Source organism: Hemicordylus capensis, chromosome 6 (genome assembly GCF_027244095.1).
Source record: "Hemicordylus capensis ecotype Gifberg chromosome 6, rHemCap1.1.pri, whole genome shotgun sequence".
Taxonomy (NCBI): domain Eukaryota; kingdom Metazoa; phylum Chordata; class Lepidosauria; order Squamata; family Cordylidae; genus Hemicordylus; species Hemicordylus capensis.
The window spans coordinates 104413463-104437665 of record NC_069662.1 but is presented as its reverse complement, the minus strand read 5'-3'; the positions used below and the strand labels follow the sequence as shown (position 1 = coordinate 104437665).

Here is a 24203-nt window from a genome sequence, read left to right as displayed (position 1 = left end):
AACCCCAAGAAACCTCGGGAGAGTCAGCAAAAGGCTTTGAAGAGACTGTAAGCAACGAAAGCACGAGAGGAGATAAAGCAAGTAACTAGGTGGGAAAGTAGAATCATCAACAGCTGTTAACAAGGATTCAAGGAATGGAGAAAGGCAACAACCAGATTAGGGTTTGGGGTACATTCGCTAGGACCACTATGCATGGATGGGATGGGCAGAATTAACTAGAATATACTGCATAAGTGTCTATACCCTGTAGGCTCCCTGGAAATTAATCAATATATTCATCTGATCTAAATGACTAGACTTCACAAAGGCATAAACAGCACTCCTGCTGACTTTGATAAGCATACGATTTGTGAAAATGGAGACACTATTAAACCCATTCCTTTGTCACTGAGGTACCTATAGCTTATGTACTCCAGCTACATTTCACGTATTTGCCCCATTATTTTGAACATATACATATAGAGATAGAGCTACTTGCATCTGTGGTTACATGAATTATTAAACCCATGAGATTCTAATTCTACAACTCAGTGCTGAAACAAAATGCCCCCAGCCCACACCCAGGGGCCACATCAGTTTCTGGAAGCTGAAAAAGCCTCTAAAACATTGGCATGGGGGAAGGGCTAACTCCCCTTCCCAGCACCAATGGTCTGATCAAAATCAAAGGAGAACCCCTCTTCATTGTTTTAAAGTTATTGTGGCGTTCTGTTTTAAGAGTAATGAGATCCAGTCACGGGTCTCTAGCATCACATCTATTTTGGTCCTGACAATGGAAAAAAATTGAAGTAAGATGCTATGCTAGCTGACCAATACAGCTGAGACCTATCCTTCTAATAAACTATCTCTAAATACTGTAAACAGCCAACAAAACCAGTATGAAGATAGAAAGTCAGCAGGGGAGGGGACACTTCCCAGTGTATTGCACAGAGTGCCACATGTATGACTATTTGCCCCATGGGCAGAAGTCATAGGTGTGTGCTCAGTGCAAGGAGCTCCTGGCTCGAAGGGAACAAGTTCATTCCCTTGAGATGAAGCTGGTGGATCTGGAGAAGTTCAGAGAGACAGAGAGGCCCACGGACAAGACATTCAGGGACATGGTAGAGGCATCCCACACCAGGGCTGATAGCTGCTCTGCTGTCAGGGAGAATGAAGGTCTCGGGGAAGGAGGACATCGGTCTGAGGAAGAAGGAAATGCTCCTTTAGAAGCGACCCCTTCTGTGGAACATGAGTCCATATTCTCTCGCACAGGGGATACTCCTCCGGGGGGTGGGGGCCTCCTTGTAGTGGTAATTCGATCATTAGAGGTAGAGAGATGGGTTTGTGGCCCATGTGTTGACTGCATGGTGACCTGCCTGCCGGGTGTGAAGGTTGCGGATATCACACAGTGTCTAGATAGGCTGTTAGGCAGTGCTGGGGAGGAGACAGCTGTCGTGGTGCACGTCGGCAGCAACGATGTGAGGAAATGTAGTCAGGAGGTCCTGGAAGCCAAATTTAGGCTGATAGGTAGCATATTGAAGTCCAGGAGCCCCAAGGTAGCATTCTCACAAATGCTACCTGTTCCAAGCGCAGGTACAGTGATACATACAGAGCTGAGGGGTTTCAATGCATGGATGAGATATTGGTACCGGAATGGGGGGGTTAAATTCGTTAGGCACTGGGATACATTTTGGGGCAAGCAAGGCCTGTACAAAAGGGATGGGCTGCACTTGAACCAAGATTGAACCAGACTGCTGGTGCTTAAAATAAAAAAGGTTGCAGAGCAGCTTTTAAAATGACACCTGGGGAATGATGCCTGGGGACACCAACGGGAGCTGGGCAATATCCAGTTCAGCAAATGCCATCCTTCAAAGTGCGAGGGTGCAAAGGAGTCAGATAAAACAAAAGTGGACAGAGTAGAACTACATAAAGAACAGAAGGCAGTGACTGCTGGTCAAAGCGTCCAAAGAAAGATAGCATACACCAGGTAAGAGATTCAGCGTACATGTGCTTATATGCCAGTGCCAGAAGCCTCGGAGCCAAGATGCGTGAGCTGGAGGGCTTGGTTGCTAACACAGAAATAGATATAGTGGGCAGAACAGAAACATGGTGGAACAGTGAGAACCAGTGGGACACTGTTATCCCCGGATATAAACTCTATAGAAAGGACAGGGAGGGGCACCTTGGAGGTGGAGTAGCACTGTATGTTAAAGAAGGGATTGAATCTAACAAACTAGAAAACCTAGGTGGACTGGAGTCCTCCAGAGAAACCCTGTGGGTGACAATACAAGGCCTGAAAGGAAATGTGCTACTGGGGACGTGCTATTGCCATCCGGATCAAAACGTTGACAGTGACTGCGAGTTGCAGCAGGAAATCAGGGAGGTGTCAAGGAGAATCAGGGCTGTAATAATGGGTGACTTAAATAACCCACACATAGACTTGGTCAATTCACAGTCAGGTAATGACAGAGAGATCAAATTTCTAGATATGCTGAATGACTGTGCCCTAGAACCAAAAGTTGGTCTTGGAACCAACCAGAGAGAAGGCGACCTTGGACTTAATCCTGAGCGGCACCCAGGACCTGGTGCATGATGTCAGTGTCATCGACCCTTTAGGGAACAGTGACCATAGTGCGATCAAATTCAGCATACATGCGGGGAGAGAATCACCAAGGAAGTCTAACACAGACACTTTGAATTTCAGAAGAGGAAACTTATCCAAAATGAGGAGTATGGTGAAAAGAAAGCTGAAAGGGAAAATCAGGAGAGTCACTTCACTCCAGAATGCATGGAATTTACTCAAAGCCACAAAACTAGAAGCCCAGTTAGACTGTATACTCCAAAGGAGGAAAGGTACCACTAAGTCCAGGAGGATGCCAGCATGGCTAACAGGTAACATCAAGGAAGCCATAAAAGGGAAGAAGACTTCCTTCCAAAATTGGATGGCCTGTCCAAATGAAGAGAACAGAAAGGAACACAAACTCTGGCAAAAGAAATGCAAGGTGACAATAAGGGAGACGAAAAGAGAGTTTGAGGAACATTTAGCAAAAAGCATCAAGGGGAATAACAAAATCTTCTTAAAATACATCAGAAGCAGGAAACCTGCCAGGGAGGCAGTTGGACCATTAGACTATGAAGGAGTGAAAGAGATTATTAAGGAGGATATGGAAGTTGAAGAGAAGCTAAATAAATTCTTTGCATCCATCTTCACAGCAGAGGATACTGAGCATATACCTGTTCCTAAGCCAGGCTTTTTGGGGATGGAGGCTGAAAAACTCTGTCAGATAGCAGTGACAAGAGATGATGTTCTAAACTGTATAGAAAAATCTGTAAACTAGCAAATCGCCAGGCCAGATGGCATCCATCCAAGAGTCCTCAAATAACTCAAATGTGAAATTGCCGACCTCCTTGCTAAAATATATAACTTATCCCTGCAATCAGGCTCTGTACTGGAAGACTGGAAAGTAGCCGATGTAACACCAGTTTTCAAAAAGGGATCCAGGGGTGATCCGGGAAATTACAGGCCAGTTAGCTTAATGTCCGTTCCAGGTAAATTGATGAAAAGCATCCTCAAGGATAAAATTGTAAAGCACATAGAAGAACAAGCCCTGCTGGGAGAGAACCAGCATGGCTTCTGCAAAGCTAAATCTTGCCTGACCAACCTTTTGGAGTTCTTTGAGAGTGTCAACAAGTGTGTGGATCAAGGTGATCCAGTTGACATAGTATACCTGGACTTCCAAAAAGCTTTCAACAAAGTTCCTCATCAAAGACTCCTGAGGAAACTTAGCAGTCATGGGATAAGGGGACAAGTACGTGTGTGGATTGCTAACTGGTTGAAAGACAGGAAACAGAGGGTAGGTATAAATTGAGAGTTTCACAATGGAGGAAAGTAAGAAGTGGGGTCCCCCAGGGATCTGTACTGGTACCGGTGTTCTTTAATTTATTCATAAATGATCTAGAAGTAGGAGTAAGCAGCAAGGTAGCCAAATCTGCAGATGATACCAAACTCTTCTGGGTAGTGAAATCCAAAATGGATTGTGAGGAGCTCCAAAAGGGTCTCTCTAAACTGGGTGAGTGGGCGAAAAAGTGGGAAATGTGGTTCAATGTTGGCAAGTGTAAAGTGATGCACATTGAGATGAAAAACCCCAAATTCAAGTATATGCTGATGGGATCTGAGCTGTCAGTGACTGACCATGAGAGGAATATTGGGGTCGTGGTGGACAGCTCATTGAAACTGTCAACTCAATGTGCAGCAGCTGTGAAAAAGGACAATTCCATGCTAGGGATCATTAGGAAGGAGACTGAAAACATCAACACAGAAGGATACAAGAGTCTAGCTCAAAATGGGATCAAACAGTTTGCAAGAGAACAGAAAAATCTTTGCAAATGCCCACTTCTTGACATGTGGTACCTTACTAATATCATCCAGCAAGCACCTTTGCTATTTCTACTGTTCAGAAAAGGCCAACTATTGGGAAGGTTTAGGAAGTAGAATAATAAAACCTTGGTAATATGTCCACATTTTGTTTTCCTGGAGATAAATCAGTCCTTCACAGACAGCTGCTAACTTACATTTAAAAGTGCATTTAACCCTTATGAGTTAGTACTCCTAGAGCACATTATCATAAGCAACTCCTTCGCAGCCATTGCTATCAAGCTGCAGCAGAGGGTGAGGCAAAGCAGTGAAGCCCCTCCATGAGCCTGAGGACAACCAAACGCCATCTGGTAGACCTGTGTGGGGCCAAAAGTGTCAGATTTTGACAAGGCATATCAAACTGTCCTTCCCAACTGTCAGTACTGTCACTTCTCCGCCCTCTTCTCCCCCCCCCCACTTACCTGTAACCAGGTGCAGACAGGCTGCTTTGCCAACTAAGGTTTGATTTTGAAGTGACCCTTTCCCCCTCTTTAGCTCTCCTTCTCGGTGCTTGAGGAAGCAGCTGGGCCAGTCAAGCACCTAGTAGGACAGCTTTCCTTCAAGGACCCTGAGTGGTCCTCTGGGGTCTTACTGAGGGGCCACTCAGTATCCTAGAAGGAAAGCTGTCCTGTGTACCTGAGTGGCCCAGATGCTGCGGTTCCCTGGGCACTGAGACACCTAGAAGGAAAAGCGGGGGTGGGGGGGGGAGGGAGGTTGCTTTAAAATCAAGCCTCAGCTGGCAAACTGGTTACATGCTCAAGGCAGCCTGTTAAAGGGTGAGGAGGAAGAGGAGGAGAGGAAAGGGCGGGGGTGGGACGCATCTGACAGACATGTGGATGTTCTGCAAAGACTGCATGGAGGCTACCAGCAGTCATAGCAGAACTTCCTCTGACAACACCTGACAGAGGGCCTGTTGATCCAACGTGTCTGTTGGATTGACATGACGGCATAGCCCTATCATCTGGTTCTTCCTCTCTGACAATTTTTTTCTCTTTTTTTTTTAAGGTATTCTGAACCTTTTGCGAACAGGATTATGAAAAATAAGAACACCATAAGCTGCTCTGAGCCTATAGGATAGAGCTTTTAGGATTTGGTGGATAAATCAAACAAATAAAAAAAGCAAGCAGAGCTGCCTTAGCAAGTCAAAGTATTTTTCAAAATTAATCTATTCAACCATGTATGTACATTAAGTGGCCTAAATACAGGCATACTAGTAATGGAGTTGTGTGTTTTTTAAAATTATTTTATGGATGTATACCACACTCACCTCTATGGCTGACTGCATTTCTCCATCATCTGTCACAGATGGTACTAAAGCCCATGTTAGGTTGGCACTAGCAGTTGTCAAAGAACTAAGGGCACCATTTTTCAGTGGCTCTGTGGAATTCGACTTTGGCCCATGCCATCCTAGAATGCTGTCTGAAACAGGAGAAAACTGAAGTTATCTACAGTGTCTATTCTTCAGCAAGTGCTCCATCTAGTTAGTTTTGGGAGATCCCACAATGCACAGGAACCTAAACAAAAATAGCTCTCTAATCTAAGCCATTCATATTTCTCACATTTAAGGACACAGCCTTAAATGATTAAATAAGTTTTTTGCTACCATCTATGACAAACCTCTCATCAGAGCACCAGTGATCAAGGTGGCTTTCTATTTACCTTTGTCCCCTGCTAACTGAGCAAAGAGGCACTTTTTAAAAATTGTGATTCTCTTTATTTAGCGGGGGGAGCAACTGGCCCTGTCCAACCCCAGCACAGTATCTCTCCAGTGGCTGATGCTGGTGTCTATCTTTAAAAAAAAAAAAAGATTGTGAGCCCTTTGGGGACAGGGAGCCATTTTTTTTTTAATTTATATCTATGTAAATCACTTTGGGAACTTTTGTTGAAAAGTGGTATAGAAATATTCATCGTATTCGTATACCTTTTATTCACATTAAAAATTGTCCTATTGTTTAGAGAGCTCCAGGTTAAAAAAATTACCACCACACTTAACACAGAAAGGTGTCCGATTTTATTTGTTCACTTAGGTATGTGATAGGTGTAAAGATCACTTCTGTACAGCACTGAGCTGAATAAAGTATACAGATTCCCAAATGCCAACCATCAAATGTTTAGCCATCCATGATCTTTTTTCCAGGTATGACTTCATACAGTCTCATAGCTACCTAGCTATGAGAATAACTTATCAGCCTTTCATTCAATCATGGTATTTAGCTATCAATTTCAAAACTGTTCTTCAACTCAAGTCTAGAAATAATGAAGTCTAGAAAACCTCTTTAAATCTTAGCATCAACACTGTAGGCACTTAAGTGTTTAGGCACCTGAGTCTTTTTCATATCTACAACAGTTGCAGCAGCAGCAGCAGCAGCAGCCACCCAAACTCTGCTTCAGGTAAGATAACATGGGTGGGTCTAATTTGAATAATAATATACCTAAGGAAGTTTCCATTCTACTTTTGAAGAGATGACAGGACTGTGTGACATCACAGAATTCTACAAACACTTTTTGTTTGTGTTTGATCTTTGTGATGGAACAAAGGAAGAATTCTAGAAGCTGCATCTCTTTAGGCAAGCAGCTTCACAGTATAGGGATGGTAAACTAAAACAAATAAAAAATCCGTCACCAACAAAACCATTCTAGTTTTAAACTCAAGACAAAAAGCTCAGTATTGACTCAGTTCATGATCCACTGTGAAGGATCTCACCAATGCTCTGTCACCTGTTCTATACATTCTGATGAAAAGTGTCTTGTGTTTTGTTAAGAGTTGGTTCTTATTTATAGGAAAAGGAAAGTTGTGATACCAATGGGAATCCCCAATAGTCAAGAAAAACAGATTCACACACCTGCATGCAATGTCCTGGCACTGTGCTGGCTAACTTGATTTATGCTCTGTTGTAGCAAATGCAGACATTCTCCAAGGCAGCTGAGGGTAGCAGCAGAGGTAGCTTTTAAAAGGAGCAAGTCTTGATCCAAGGCAGAAAGAGGACCAGAACCTGGAAGGGATTCAATGGCTTGCACAAGGTTCTTCTGCTGCCCCTCCACTTGGTTCATGATCTGCAAATATACAGTATATTTTAAAATAGTACACACACAAACACAGAACAATTTGTCAAAGAGAGATTTTCCTTGTTCTGGAAGTAATTGACTGGAGGTCAAACTAGATGTAATATGGTGTCCTGTGTCTCTTTCCCCCAATAGTTACCCCTGCAAACTCAGCAAAGAGGCACCTTTTAAAGTGGCAATTCTCTTATATAGTATTTAGCAGGGGGAGTGCAACCTTTCCTATCCAAACCCAATACAGCACTCCTTCAGTGGTTGTTCCTTATGTCTCTTTTTAGATTGTGAATCCTTTTGGGGCAGGGAACCATTTTACTTACTATTATTATTTTAATGTAAACCACTCTGAAAACATTTGTTGAAAAGCAGTATATAAATATTCATGGTAGTAATTATATCAACACAAATGGACACAGGAACTGGTTATTGTTGTTTTAAATTGTCCAGTGGTAGGCAAAGTATTCAGTACAGTACAGAAGGCATACACTTAGAGGAAGAGAAGTATTATATGGCAAACAGAGTTAGTTTTAACTAGATGGTAAGGTAAATGGAAAGTTGTGCCATTGAGTCAGTGTCGACACAGAGCCATGTGGCTTTCTTTGGTAGAAGACAAGAAGGGTTTACCATTGCCATCTCCCACGCAGTTTGAGATTATGCCTTTCAGCATCTTCCTATAACCCTTCTGCCCAATATAGGTGTTTCCCATAGTCTGGGAAACATACTAGCAGGGATTCAAACCAGCAACCTCTTGCTCTCTAGGCAAGTTACTTCCCCACTGAGCCATGGTAAATATCAGGAAAACTTTCAGTAGGATACCTTAGAGTATAATTTACCGTATTTAGAATCAGGTGTAGTTAGAATACAAACCATGCTCTCCACATTTTCAAAATCAGCTGTTTCCAGGAGTCACCAGCTACAAGACAGGCCCAGCAGAAACTAGTAACAGAATGCATACCTGCCAATATGTCCCTGTTTTCCCATTCAGGTGAATGGGAAAATAGGGACATGTTGGGAAGGTATGCAGAATGCCACCTGTCACCTGCAGCACTCAGCACATCCAAGTTCTATAACCCATCCTGGAAAATAAGCTTTCCTCTCACAGGCCTTGGGTGATCAGCTTGTCTTTTATTACAAACAGAAGCAGCTACTCACAAGCAGCCATGAGTCATCTAATGGAAATACAAGCTCAGGAACAAACCCAAGTCCTAACTCTATCTCCATATCTACTTGAATGGCATCATGCAGGGAGAGACTGATCCTCATCAGTCATAATACCAAGGGCTGCTGCAGGTCAAAAAGCATTTGGAGGAGTCTAACTGTAGCTTTCTCCTTTATTTACACATATCTCTCTCTGCATTAGGTTGGCGTCCCAGGCTTTTTATTGCAGCCCATCTCTCTCAGTGAAAAGCCCTTTGGAACTGAGTGGTCTCGATACAAAGTCACAGAGGCCAAATCCAAATTTTAACTCTAGCAAAAGGCTAACATTTGCCTCTACTACCTCTCTGGCCCTGGTACTTCTGGCTCTATATGCCAGACCTTCTTGGCTATGCCCTCTGAACTTCCATCCCTGGCCGAAGCTAGCCTTCCCCAGGTGTATTGTGGGTTCAGTTTGCCCTGGCCAGAGCCAGCTGGTTTCTAGCACACACTCCTTCAGAGGCTGGGCTTTTCCCTCCATGTGTGGTGGGGCTGAGCCTGAGTGCAAGAATCACAAAGACCATCAATAGATGAGAGCTAATCCATTAATATGGAAATCATAGACTCAATGCCACTAATGCAATTATATGTTTACTGAAACAGAAAACATTACAGCCATGATACTCTCCTTCATAAATCACTGTATTACTACTTTTTCAGAAGGTCTCATCAACATTTTAAGTCAATGGCTTATAGTGTTGATGAAACCTTCTGATCCCACAATATCTGTCATTTCACCTTCTCAAAAATCTACTTAATAGTCCATTCAACAATGGTCATATTCAATCATAAAGCCATCATACACATGGCATAATAGTTTTTCTTTTGCACTTTTGCTGGGTTTTTCCATCTGACATTGGGGACCAACTGTACTGCCTGGCCATTTGTAGACATCTACTAGGTGACAAAAGACAGTACTCCAAATCTGGTGCACATCTGATGTAAAATGGATGAGATGAGATAGAGCAGTCTTTAAAATGACCCTTACACTCTAGAAAACAACTCTTTGCTATGGGGTGGTTGTTGTTGCCATTAGAGAACATATCTATTTTGTGTATCCTTTTTTATGGTTTTTAAAATTTCAGGTATATGCTGAAGCATAAACCTATGTCTTTTTGGATGGGGGAGAGATGATCCAGTATTTCCTCAGTTATTAGCTTCTGAAGTTCCCATAATAACAGGATAAATTCAACCAAGTGTGTTTAGGATCAGTTTTGCCCACTAAGCTTGATGCACCTCTACAAGGCACAGTACTTCCCCAAATGCCACCTGTATAGTATGAAATTCAAGAGGTCCCCAATCCAGCCACAGTAACTTCCTATAAATACACCTGATGGATTTCTGTCTGATGCAACTCTACAAAGCACAGTTCTTTCCTCAGGTTCTATGTACTATAGCAAGGTTTGGAACACTACTCATGAGAAACCTTGCATCCTTGCTCATGAGTAGGTCTATCATCATGTAAGGATGCAACATTTACTCATGAGTAAGATTACAGGTATGCTAGCTAGTAAGGATGAAGTCTAGTAGTGTACAAAGACTGAAGGTTAACTCTCATTTTAAACCAAAGTTTTTGTAAGACTGAACAGACTATTTGGCTGGATTAATGGGAGAACAGATCTATAAAATCCCACATTTGCCCAATTCTCAGTACAGTATGTACCAAACCTGAAATTACAATACATTATGTTATACAATGTGGTATTCTAAGTTTGACTTGCAAACTCCATTTCAGCTCTACCCAGAGATATTTTAAGGTAATGATCAATAACATTACCAGTGTTCTGTGTCTTGTAGCATTCTTCAACTTTTTGTTATATATAAATAAAAGCATTCTGGATACGCCACAATTGCATTACCAAAAGCTTTTGTGTTTGAGGCTTTCCCCCCTCTGCAAAGAACAGTATTCATGCCAGCTCCTTCACACTGAAGACAAGTCCAGTCCCATCTCATATGCGTTTCCCAAAGGCCAATTGGGAAGCAGTCATGCTCAGCCTCAAACACAGTGGGCCATACAAAAGACAAGCCACAGCTTCTAACTTTCTTGAGCCTGTGCACTCCTCCTCTGACCTCCCAAGCTTGCACACTGGGGGAATTGTGGTCGGTTAACACACAGCTTTGCAGTTCCACCCAAATAAAAGTCACTGTTTAACTGTAGTTTACAAACCATGATGCAACAGAAAGATGCAACTGGTTTCACATCCTAGTTTGAGCTGAACTGAATGTGGGTATATCCTATCTTTTACTGAGGAAATTGAGGGAGACTTTCCCCCATGTTCAAGATCAGCAACTTTCCTTCTCTCCATAATTAAAATATTATTAGGATATGAAACAAATGGGGGGAGATTTTCCCTCAAATTTCCTGATTCGCAGAAATTCCTCTTAATAGCATTCCTCTGTTTATATCATTCTTTTGTCTGTTTACAAGATTTGAGTATGTCAAAGGACAATAATAAACTGAATTATATCTCTGGATATTCTGATGATTTCCCCATTTAAACAATATGCTTTTATCTTCAAACGGATGCAACAGACTCCAAAAGGCACATCTGTGATCTATATTGGGAGGAAACAACACTATAATACCCCTAGATTTCCTGGGGTTATCAAAGTATAAAACAAGAATATATCAAGTCTCCTTTATCATTCCAAGTTACCCTGACCTTGGCCAATATGTCACTCAGGACTTCAGTTCCTGTTCTCCAAGAGCCATTTAGTCTTTTCAGTGGCCAATTAAATATTGAAATACAAAGGGGACAGCCCGATGGAGGATTAGCTTCCTTCAATGCAATTTCAGGCTACTGATCTTCATAACTTTGTGTTAACTCCCCCTTAAAAGAATTCATTTTCTCCTTCCCCTACCAATCCTATCATAGAGTCTATTTTATTATTCTCATCTAGGGAGAATTTATGTCATTCATCTATTATAACCAGGTCAGGGTCTGAAAATGTCAAATCTGCACTGTTTAAGGAGTTCCTTGAGACTATATCCTTAACTATTGGCTTATACTGTTCCCTATGCATCTCCCAATCTGATATAATCTTCTTTATATTTATTTCTCTAAGATGTACCCGTGGCTAATCCCATGCGTGGCAGCTCTCGTGAGAGTTCGGAGAGTTGCTGGATAGCCATTGGACCTGGGAAAGAATATGGTGGTGGTGGCTGGCCAGCCGAAGAAAACAGCGGCGGGGCAGGCAGCACAAAAGGAGGAGATGGGGCAGGCAGGGAACAAGAAGGAGGCGGCAGCAGGTGGGCGGAGAAGGGCGGGCAGGCAAAAATGCGGTGGTGGTGGGAGAAGACGGCAGCAAACCAGGGGAGCAGATGCTTTGCGCCGGATCAGCTAGTTTCATTTAATTGCCCCCTTGATATCTGTAGATTAAGATTTGAACTATTGGCATGTTCATATCCAAGATCCAAAGAGGAGTTATTTAGGTCATTATAAAAGATCTTAGTAGAGGGAGCCACTGTAAGAATTCCTACTTCAATAAGATTTATCATCATCTTCATGTAGGCCTTGAGGCTTGATATTTCCTTTCCTTACAAATCCAACCTGTTAATTTTCTCTCATAGACCTGTTCTGAAATAAAATACTGAACCTGGATAAACTTAAACATATCTGTAAGCATTTCATTATTATCCAGGCAGAGGATTATCCAAAAGACTATACAATTGTTTTGGGGTTGGAATGGGTTGAGATGTATTTGTTTGATTCAAAACATCTGATAACATTAAATTGCTTTAAAAATAAATTTGCACATGGTAGAAACATGTAGAAGAATTATACATGCCCATTGACCAATTAAATATGTGCTCGTCATTCTGAGAAGCTACCGAACATTCCTGTTGTCTGACACCATCTTGGCTAATCAACTGAGGATAGTTATCTAAGCTAAGTCGAGTTACCGTACCTATGTTTTATTTTCTTGGAGGTGTAGTAATTTCCCCATTTTCTATTTTCCATAGGTAAACAGAAAACTAAAATAGATTTCTGTTCAAATGGAGTGGAATTTGTATTCATCTTTTGATTGTTTTTCTGAGATCTAGTTTCTACCATAATAAGAAGAACAAAAGAACAGCCCTGCTGGATCAGGCCCAAGGCCCATCTAGTCCAGTACCCTGTTTCGCACAGCGGCCCACCAGATGCCGCTGGAAGCCTACAGGTAGGAGTTGAGGGCATGCCTTCTCTCCTGCTGTTACTCCCCTGCAACTGGTACTCAGAGGCATCCTGCCTTTGAGGCTGGAGGTGGCCTATAGCCCTCTAAATAGTAGCCGATGATAGACCTCTCCTCCATGAAGTTATCCAAACCCCTCTTAAAGCCTTCCAGGTCGTTGGCTGTCACCACATCTTGTGGCAGAGAATTCCACAAGTTGATGATGCATTGTGTGAAAAAGTACTTCCGTTTGTTGGTCCTAGATTTCCTGGCAATCAATTTTATGGGATGACCCCTGGTTCTAGTGTTATGTGAGAGGGAGAAGAATTTCTCTCTATCCACTTTCTCCACACTGTGCATGATTTCCTAGACCTCTATCATGTCTCCCCGCAGTCGTCTTGTTTCTAAACGAAATAGCCCAAGGTGTTGTAGCCTTGCCTCATAAGAAATGTGCTCTAGGCCCCGATCATCTTGGTTGCCCTCTTCTGCACATTTTCCAGTTCTAGAATGTCCTTTTTTAGATGTGGTGACCAGAATTGAACGCAGTACTCCAGGTGTGGCCGCACCATAGTTTTGTATAAGGGCATTATAATACTAGCCGTTTTATTTTCAATCCCCTTCCTAATGATCTCTAGCATGGAATTGGCCTTTTTCACAGCTGCCACACATTGAGTCAACAATTATAATCTCAGACTATAATTATATAATACCAATATGCATATCAATTAGGACACTAAAACAAAATATCAGAACTTTCCTTAACTTTCAAATGCTTTTCAAAACAAAACCGAAAGCGTCAGGGAAGGGATAGTTCACAGCTCTAACCAACTTCAGAGTAGTATTCCTTAATTAGGTTCCCTCATAGCCTTTCTAAACTACTGCTGTTTACTGTAGAAGTTAAAAGGAGGAAAGAAAAAGAAAAAAGAATCAAACCTCCAGTACTCCAAGTGCATTGCCAAGTGCACACTTAACGCACTTGGCACGACATCAAGGCGAGCCTCAGCAAACTGCAGGTTTTATATATTTTAACCAAAAGAGGCAGGGGAGCAGAAGCAATCTCCAATTGGGTCCAGCTGATCACATTCTTCTCCCAGTCCCTGGTCAAACACTGCCCCATCCTAGTCTAATTATGGTTTATAAAAGCACAGTCAAACACAGCTCCAGGTTCTGATGAGCCACAGAGCTATGGCTTAGCAAACCATATGGTTCCATTTCAGACCTTCACACTGGAGCTCAGGAGGTAGGGGAGTGGGGAGGAAGGAATATACAGATTCAGGAGAATTAGAAGCCATGTTCAGGACCTAACAAACCATGGGTTGTTGTTTTTTTAAGTTGTCTGAAAGTCTAGTATTTGATAAATGCATAATTTTATATATGTTTCTACCACGTGCAATAACCTGCACTATGTTGATGACACCACTCTGATAGCTGAGAATGTGGATGATCTGCAGGCTCTAGTAATGAAAAGTCAAGGAGCAGAGTGAAAAAAATGGGCCTACAACAAAATGTAAGGAAGACTAAACTAACGACAACGGGTACCGGAACTCAGCCTAAGAATTGACCTTGAAGTGGTGGATAGCTTCTGCCTTTTAGGATTGACTGTCAACAGTAAAAGATCCAGCAGTCAAGAAATACGCTGCAGGGGAGCACTTGGTAGTGTTGCAATGAAGGCCTTGGAAAGAATATTTATATGCTGTGACGTGTCTATACCTACAAAGATTAGAATCATTTAGACAATGGTTTTTCTCCTGTCACTCTATGGATGTGAAAGCTGGACTTTGAAGAAGCAAGATGGAAAAGCATTGACACTTTTGAACTTTGGTGCTGGAGAAGACTGTTGAGGATACCATGGACAGCCAGGAAAAACAAATGGATCATAGAACAAATCAGTCCAGAATGTTCACTCGAGGCACAAATGACCAGGCTTAAGCTATCATACTTCGGACATATTATGTGAAAACCCAGCTCTCTTGAGAAGTCCATAATGCTGGGGAAAATTGAAGGAAAGAGAAGAAGAGGACGACCAGCAGCAAAGTGGATGTACTCAATTATGACATCAATGAATGCACCACTGAGAGACCTTAAAGGCCAGGTTGAAGACAGATCATCCTGAAGAGAATCTATCTATGTGGTCACTAAGAGTTGACACCAACTTGATGGCACCAACTTGGTCCCCTTTCTTAAGGCAGATGGCAGGATTATGAACCTGTGAATAGCACTGCCAAGGAACCATTTTTTATCTGTGGAAATCCACAGAGGCATAGAGCCTGGAAAGGATCTAAATCTATATAAAATGAATATTGCAAGCCATCAGAAATGACTCATTCCGAATATTGCAAACCATCAGAAATGACTAATTCAGAGCTTAAGGCTAGTTAATGCCTAGGCTTAACTAGCTGGTATTTCAGCCTTTGGTCTTCAACCTCTAAATCCATTTGCAAGAAGCAGCTAAGTGTGGCTAAGATTTGTTTGATAGCCATCAAAATTCACGGGGAACACATTATGAATTCAATTCAGCTGTTCTGTTTAACTTGTTAATGTTATATTACAACTTTTATGGTTTACTCTGTTGGGCTTCTATGTGTATATATTACTATTGTACTGGTCTGTAACCGTAATACAGTATTTCATTTGATGCAGCAGCCCATGTATGCTGAATGTGAAACTGAAGATCCAAAGGCTACTGCAAGCACACACAGTTTGAATGGTCATTCTCTATACACAAGTACCAAATGCTCTTTACAGCATGCTATAAGAAAACAAAAGAATAGTGTAGTTTTTCTAGAGCCTTGTTGTACAGAAAGGCCATGAAATTCACCAGTCACCTAGTGATAAAGCATCTGTACAGAAATCCAGATATGGCATGCATAACTTTAAGCCCAATGTACAAACAAAAACCCAAATCGACAGTGGCAGTGTATGACAGAAGCTATTAACCAAGACCAATCCATGCACTTGACCCAGCTGGAGCTGGTAAAATTCATTCAGAGAAAATAAACTTGGCATAGGAAACCTATTAAGCATTCCTAGCAAAAGCTATTATGGAATTTCTGCCTTATTCACATAACATGAAGTGTATGTTTGAACACCAAGGCTGACATCTTTCATTTCACTGAAACTTACCAGTGAACATCATCAGTCTCAGTGGCTCTAGATTAGGGATGTGTGCAAATCATTTTGGCACCTCTCTGGAGAGGCGCTGAAACAATTCAACCTCCTGGAACTCAAACATTTCGGTGCAGGGCAGGGGGTACCTTTCAAATAAGGCAAGCAGGTCCCACCTGTTCCTCCACTGATCCACCACCACCGCACACCACCGCATTGCGTGCCACCCCACTGTCGTTCTTTAAATCCAAATTGAAAGCAGCAGCTATGCTGCTGTCCCCTCTAAACTGCTGCGCCAATGCGATGCCTCTCCCAGCAGCCCTTGTGAAATGCATGCACTGGCGTCGATGCATTGATGCCATTTGCACTTGCACGCAAATGGCATCAGCACCATCTGTGTGCTGATGCCATGGGAGGGCTGCTGGAAGAGGCATCCCATTGGTGCAGCAGTTTGAAGGGGACAGCAGCATAGCTTCTGCTTTCAAGTTAGGTTTAAAGAATGACAGTGCTGCAATGGGCCAGCATGGGGTGGCAGCAGCTCAATGCAGGAGCAGGTACAACCTGCCTACCTCCTTTGAAAAGCTCCCCCTCCCTGCCCCCTGGGATATGCACAAAGCATTTCGTGCACATCCCTACTTTAGAATACATTGCAAGCGAGCCTCAGATTCCACAAAACCCAGTTCTATTTAAGCTATGTATATCTGTTGGCTGATGTCAATGGGGTAATACACTCCTACTACTCGAGCTGAATTAATAGCCAGTAAAAATTGCCAGGAGTTCATTAAGAATAATTGTTAACTGACCTTTATGCTTAACTATGTGCTTAACTACTGTATCATAACCCTGTAGGATATGTAGGTTGTTGGGGTTTTTTTGGTCAGGCTTCTGTTTGTAAACTGTGCTGGTCTGTGACCGTAATAAAGGGACTGATTGATTGACTGATTGATACTCAAGCTGAACTGGGCTGTAAACTGGACTGCACAATAGCAGCTACTAGGACTGTGCACATCAGTAAAACTGAGATTCCAGTGTCAGAAATCCCTTCCCCCACCACCAGCAGGCATCAGATTGCAGGGCAGGATGGTGCAGCAATTCTCAGGAGATTCAGGGGGCGGGCAGGGAGTGACACAGAGCAGCCTGGGGAGAATGTGAGCATCTGGGGATTGTAGTCCTGGTCAGAAAAGACTGTAGTTCCACTCAGAATGGGACTACAATTCCCAGATGTCCGTGCATCCTCTCAGCAGCCACATGGGCTTCCCAGGCTGCCCTGCATCGCTCCGTGTCTGTCACGTAAGCTCCTAAGAATCACTGTGCCACCAGCCACCCCTGTGCCAGTGCTGGACGGGCAGTTAAAGCACAGGCATAGCCACAATTGTGCGAACAGATTCAAAGAACCCAGGCCGCCAATGGTAGGGGCCACTGAAGCCCCCAGGAGGGCATGGCTCAGGCTCTGGAAAAGCCCCAAACGAACTCCCCCCGCCCACGTCAGGGCTACTAAGAGCCCCGAGCCAGCACTTGACCGTCCTTTTCAGGTAGCATTTGCTGCCTGAAAGCATCAATTCCCCTTCCTCTCCCGCCAGAGAGGGAGAGAAAGGGAGAATAGATGCTTTCAACAGGGAAGCGCTTGCTCAGGCTCTTCAGAGCCCGAGGCCAAAGGGGGCATGGCCTCGAGCTCCAAAGAGCCCGAGCGAGCGTTTCCCTGTCATTTCTCTGGAAGGAGAGAAAGGGGAATAGATGCTTTTAGGCAGCAAATGCTGCCTGAAGGACGGGCAAGCGCTCGCTCATGGATGGGGAGGGAATTTCTCTCCGGGCCAGGCACAACCCCTGTGCATGACATCATGTGCATGGGACATCATCAGAGGGGCCGCTGGGCGGGGTCGGACCCAGACCCCTACTCGGCTAGTTCCGCGCCTGAGTTAAAGGGCCACCACCACCAGTGCACTAGCCCTACGATCCGATGCCTCGTGGTGGGGGGGGAAGGAACCTCCTACGTCAGTATCCCAATTTTACTGACATGCACAGTCCTAGCAGCTACCACATTTAGTTCTAGCATTCCTCTTTCCTTCCTCCACATATTCCCATAGTGCTGTGGTGACTATTTGTATCCATCAGTGTTGAATGGAAAAGAACATAGTCATGGCCATCTCAGAAAATGAGAAACAGAATGCTACTGTCTCTGTAAACCAACATTGCCAAGTGAAAACAAAGCTTTCATGCAGCTCTTTCAGGTTAAAGCTGGAACCCTGGCACTCGTCAACAAAAGCTAGTCTTCGAAAAGCTGTCATTTTACCTACCTACTCTGTCTTTATCAAAGCTATTAGAACCTCTAGCATAGATCAAAATAGCAGAAGGAGGCAGCTTCCCCTGGGGCAGTATCAGGCCACTAATAGCATAGAGGTCAATTACAGCAGGTGCATTTATGGAAGGGCTTTCCCCCCACAAGGTCTCACCACCCAGAACATCATGAATTGTAAATGCAAAGCAAGTTCAAAAATACTCTCTTGGCAGCCCCTCCTTAGCACAGCATTTTCATCTTCCCTTCATTGCATATAGGAGACAACACCCTCTCTATGCTCACTACCTGACTCTGCAATTTAAGTCCTGGCCAGCATTTTTACCGGGAGGCACAACTCTACAAATGCACCCATAGCAATAATTCCTGGGAAACAGACTCTCAAGCCTTAATAGGATTTGCAGCTTCTATTTGTAGCAAAAGGCAGCTGGCAAAAACTGAACATAGTTTGTTTACGGTATCAAAATAAAGAAGTGGTATAAATTCCTTTAAAGCCCCATGTAGCAGAAGATGGCTTAAGTGAACTGTTACATTGCTAGAACAGGAAGAGGCAATATACAAGTGCCCAAGCAGCTAGTTGCACAAGAACAACATGCAATGCTTTAAGTCATGCTCTGTTTCATCACAAGCCTGTCGGCCTGGAAAAGATGACTTTTTAAATACAAGGCTAGCATTTTCACCAGCAAGGACAGACAAGGCTCCAGCTCAACGACAGGTCACATTTGTCTCGAGGACTCCCTGCTGAATACTTGATAAAGGTAATCCAAAACACTCTCTCCCTCTCTCAAACCAGGGCTGGCTCCAGGTCCATGGGAGCCCTCGACATACAAGTATTGTGGGCAGTGTTTCCTCTAATAGGGATTCCCAGATGATGATGACTACAGCTCCCAGAATCCCCAGCTACAATGGCTTTTGCTGGGGGATTCTGGGAGTTGTAGTCAACAACATCTGGGAATCCCTGTTAGAGGGAACACTGAGGCAGCATTTTTTTTTTTTGGTTGAAAGGTGGGAAATGCAGTGCTGGCTCCTCCTCCACCTCTCTTCAGCAAATATTTAATGTCACTGCAGCTGGATCTGCCACCAAAGAACACGCCGCTCCATTCACAGATTCCTCATCAACAAATGCGGGGGAATGCATACAATAGTTCATGGTAAGGATGGTGTAAGGAAACCTCCACCACCACCAACTACCCTCTACCAACAAGGAATGAAGCTGGGGGAGCTCTTTGGCACCAGCTCCTCCCTCTCCTATGCTTGGAAGGTGGGAGAATAAGGAGCTGCTGCTGTGTCTTCAGCCTATTTGCTGACAGGGAAGATAGGGAGAGGAGGAGCTCAGGCCATTAAGTCCTGCCATTAAGGTGGCTTCCCCTTCAACCCTTTTAATCAGCAAATTAGCTTCCTTCCAGATAACCCTGCTTCATCACAGGGTTCTATGGGAAGATGACAGGGAGTAGCAGTATGAGCTCAACTGAGAGCCTGATGCACTCCACCGCCACACAAAAGGCAGGCACTGGGGCTTCAGGGGCCGATTGGGTGGGCTCCCTGATGGGTGTAGGCCTTCAAGGCTGGTGCCCAACCTTGAGTCCTGCCTCATACTCTCATTTTAAAATAGCTTATCTCAGGATCCCAAGCAGGATCTGATCTAAATTTTTTCCACAAACAGAGAGAGAGAGAATATTTCTCTCTTAAATATAATCACTTCAGTTAATTTCCTAAATTAACAGTATATACATTCAGCAATTCAATTATCCATCTACTCCATTAGTACACAAAAGCCACACAACTTGCCTTATATTTGTGCAACATTTAAGGGATGTTAATAATTATCTTAACTTACATGAGCCTACTCAAGCCAAATATTTTAAACAGCAAAATTCCCAGAGATTATATATGATTTACCACCAGTAGGGCAAGCCCATACGTCTCCTACCTCTTTGACTTCATGGAGCTGGTTAGGATGCTGGCTCTTGGCTTTTCGAGCTGCTGCAGGCGATTTGTGATGTGTAATGGTGACAACTGGTGGTCCACTCTGATTCAGGCTTTTTTGAGAGCTGGGAGATGTGGAGTTGGATCCTCCATGAGGCACAGACAAGTTTTTCATTCGTGAGGTTGAAGTGTTCTAGAACAATATTACAACAACATGAGAAACTGGCTTTCAAAGAACCGCAAGATTTTGTAGTAGTGACAACAGGGAGAGCACTGCAATTTGTATTAACAGAAGTTCAATATAATTCCGTTTCCCCTTCTTCTTCTCACACTCAAGAATCCTTAACACAGGACATACAAATGTCCATGCCACACATGAAGCAAGAATATGGGCAGAATCAACAGAAAGCACACATTTTAATGATATTTTGACAACTGAAAATGGCAATACCTGGCTAATGATGAAATCTGAAGAGAGAAGGCTCAAACACATCTCTACCTTGAGGAGGAGTAATAGAAAACAGAAGAATTGGAAAGAGAAGAGTCCTGAGGCAGGTGGGAATCTGTCTTTGAAAGATTTAGCTTCAAAGAATGAGTAGGCATGAAGAAATAGCAAAAAGATAAAATATTAGCAAAAGAAGAGGACAGATCATAGATGGAACATAATTGTTTTTATCTGCACTTAAGGTGTCCTTTGAGATAGAAGATGCAGTATATAAAAGTTGTATTTGTTTATAAATACAACTAAATATTATGAGCAGAGACATGATAATACCAGAAGACCAAATAATAAAATTTAAAAGATCAAGCACAAAAAGCAAATGGTATAACAAAGAACCTTGAGGAATCCTAACAAACTGAGGAAAAGCAGAAGGGTGAAGGCTGGGGGAGAGCAAGCCATTAAAAGGAAACATAAATATGGCAAGAAAGGTTAAAAAAATTAAAACAGAACAGAGCTGTAAAAACTAAATTCACATAGAGAGAATGATCAACAATTTTGTAATAAGAGCATAGCTCAAAAGGAGAACAGAATACTGGTGTCCCATTTAGATAGATAAGGTTAGAAGGAAAGATGTTTCTGTCAAACTGTCATGGAAACCAGATTGGTAAGGATGAGAGGAAAATGTTAAAACAAAAATCCAACACATAGCCAACAACCCCACATATTTTTTTAAAAAATGTAATAAAGAGATAGAGGAAAAACTGAATGGTAGTTCACCAATGAGAAAGAATGGGAAGCAAGGGTTGTTTTTGTTTTTTAACAAACTATTGCAGAAGCTTGAAGGAAATTAACCTGAAGCCAAGGAAAACTATATCCTTAATCAACAGTGAAGATAAGAGATATCAGAGAACTGGAGCGAACAATTTAAGGAAAAAGGTAATAGAACTGAGGGCGCAGCTAGTTATCTTGGATAGTGGCTTTTTGCCATAAATATCATCCAAAGAAACAGAAGAGAAAGGGGGGAATATCATATTACAAAAGAGAGCAAAGAAAGTAAAGGTGACTAAGTAACAAATAGCAACTAATGTTCAAGAAAACACAGAGCTGGAAAAAGCAAAGAATTAACAAACAAAGGGAGATGGGAAAGCGAAGAAGAAGAAAATCAAATTAGAACAAAAAAAAAGTTTAGCTGAAGAGAGAAGAGAAGAAAAAAGCAAGCTACACTCATGACTTGTACCAAATGAAAAAGGAAACATATAGAATGCATCAGTTTCAGCAGAATGCAAGATGACCCAAGGAATAAAAGCTTGAAGTTAATACAGTCAATATTTTGCTCTATTCATTTTAAATACACATGTCTAGATGATAGGAATATAGAGCTTGAGGTGTCCTGCTAGCAGCATCGAAGTCATTTAGAATTTGTTAACTGGATTACTACAGTTAGTCATTCAATATTCAGCAAAAACAGTGAAGTTCAACCTAGTCAAATATTGTTTTATTTATTTAAGAATATTTATTACTGTTTACAAGGAGAGGTTGTCGGTTCGGATCTTTGCTGGTATGTTTCCCTGCCTATGGGAAACACCTATATCTGGCGGCAGCAATATAGGAAGATGCTGAAAGGCATCATCTCATACTGCGTGGGAGATGACAATGGTAAACCCCTCCAGTGCCCTACCAAAGGCAACCACGGCTCTGTGGTTGCCAGGAGTCAACCACTGACTCAACAGCACATTTTACCTTTACTCTAAATATTATTGGAGATAGCAACAAATATTCTTCGTTGCTCTGTTTGTGTGTGGGGAGGGAGAGGAATTTGTACCAGTTTTTAAAGCAAACACTAAATAGCAGCTTGTACCTAATTGAGGGATTAAAAATAATTTATGGCAGATCTTCACCTTCGGAGGCCAATTCCTAATGTTCCTTTGTATTGTGTCAGTTCTTTGCCTGCCAGCAATAATCAGATTCTGTCCATGTTTGTACAAAATAGCAACGTTTTGTTCTCTTGATGTTTGTCCTTACAATTATACTCGACAGACCACAGCTAGACAGCAGGGAAGAGCCAAATAAAAAATCCTTTATATCCTTGGAAAGAAAATACTTCTTACTGAAAATTATTCAAGCAGTTCTGTTTCTCCCAAATGTACTCTTTCTGGGCTTACCAAATAGCCACAATTTGTGGAAACACGATGAAATAATGCAGAGTGTGTTTGCTAAGAGAAATAAACTTCACTGGTTGCAGATGTGGTGGTCCCTCCCTTCCCAGATGCCAGGAGGCTACTAAAAAAATTGCTTGCCTTGAGAAGAGGGAAAAGGCAGCAGAACAACCTGCTGAGAGCTGCTACTATCAAGCTCTCAGTCATTCCAGGTAAGTTGGTCCACCTTTCCAACAACTGCCATAGAACTCCCAAACAACCTGCTTGCCTTGAAGGGAGGAGGGGAGAGAAGAAGGCAGAGCAGTCCAAATAGCCAGTGACCATCAATAGCCAGCTACCATCAATCTCACAGATGTTTCACACAAGGTAATCCTTCCCTCCCACAGCTGTCATAGAACTGCTACAGAAATGCTGCTTGAGGACCCAAGATGTTTGGGGGACTGCTTCGTTCAAGACAGAACATTAATAAAGCCTCCTCCCCACGTTCTAATGACTGAAGAGAGATCAGTTACAGTTCCTGGAAGGGGGAGGTTGAAAGCAGAGGGTGGGGCGGTCAGTAACATATTGATCTGCTTTGCCACAAGGGTAGACTTGGTAGTATATCTGGAAGGTGTGGGGTGGCTCCTGCATGAGGGAGGCTAGAGAGTCAGAGTGAATGGAAGCTTGATGGGTTCTGATGGCTCTACTGTTATGATGACCTGCACTAGAGAAAGGTTTCACAGACGGGCCCCAAAGTGTATGACGGGCATAAAGCTTGGGAGGAGGATAAAGGCTGGAGCAGGGAGGCAGCTACCTGCTACCTTGAGGGGTAACAAGGAAACAGGAGCAGTGGAGGATGAGGAAAGTACTATAAATGTAAGAGGGTGCATTTAAGGGAGATAAGAAGTACTGAAGAGATAGCTTACTGCTGGGAATTTCAGATCATCCACTTATAAAACTATGGAAATGTAGCCACTCTGAGACTCTAGGACAGGATGGGTTACAAAGCCTAAAAAAAATAGAGATAGCATTTCTAGTGCAAGTGAAGAGTCACTAATATACTACATGGCAAGAAAAAATGAAAAAGAAATCAAACTGTCAAATCCCTGGCTAGCCCATCCCCTAAGCAATGATAATGCAGCAGTACTCAGAGCATCTTTGCTGTCAGTGAAGCAAGGTACAGAGGTTTGACATAACATCCAGAGACTGTTACAAAGCAAGCCAGAACATAGGCAGTAGGGCTTCAAATGCTTTACATGGTTTGCCTGTACTTCTGGAATCTCACAACGTGGTTTGGGTTTAAAACTAAAGCACAGTTCACAAACCCATAATTTGGAGAGATGTCTAATGAAGTCTATAATGTATGTAGTTAGCTTACCAAGACTCCTTGCTACAACTGGTGAAAGTACTATCCCTTGCATGTTACAAAATCAGCACTCTAAACATTGTTCTGACAGACATCTCCACTGGCAACAGAGTACATGCCACACAGCAAGGAGTCTAACTTCA

General features: G+C 42.8%; 1 protein-coding gene across 2 annotated transcripts in view; it reads right to left on the bottom strand.

The window, feature by feature from the left end:
* The window catches only part of OSBPL10 (oxysterol binding protein like 10), a 121261-nt gene that overhangs the window by 44028 nt on the left and 53030 nt on the right, over nucleotides 1-24203 (bottom strand). For both annotated transcript variants that reach the window (XM_053260203.1, XM_053260204.1), the window contains exons 4-6: nucleotides 20122-20310; nucleotides 7234-7444; nucleotides 5658-5809 (exon numbers count right to left, since the gene is read on the bottom strand). In XM_053260203.1, the coding sequence (XP_053116178.1) occupies nucleotides 5658-5809; nucleotides 7234-7444; nucleotides 20122-20310 (552 nt within the window). The remainder of the gene's footprint in view (nucleotides 1-5657; nucleotides 5810-7233; nucleotides 7445-20121; nucleotides 20311-24203) is intronic.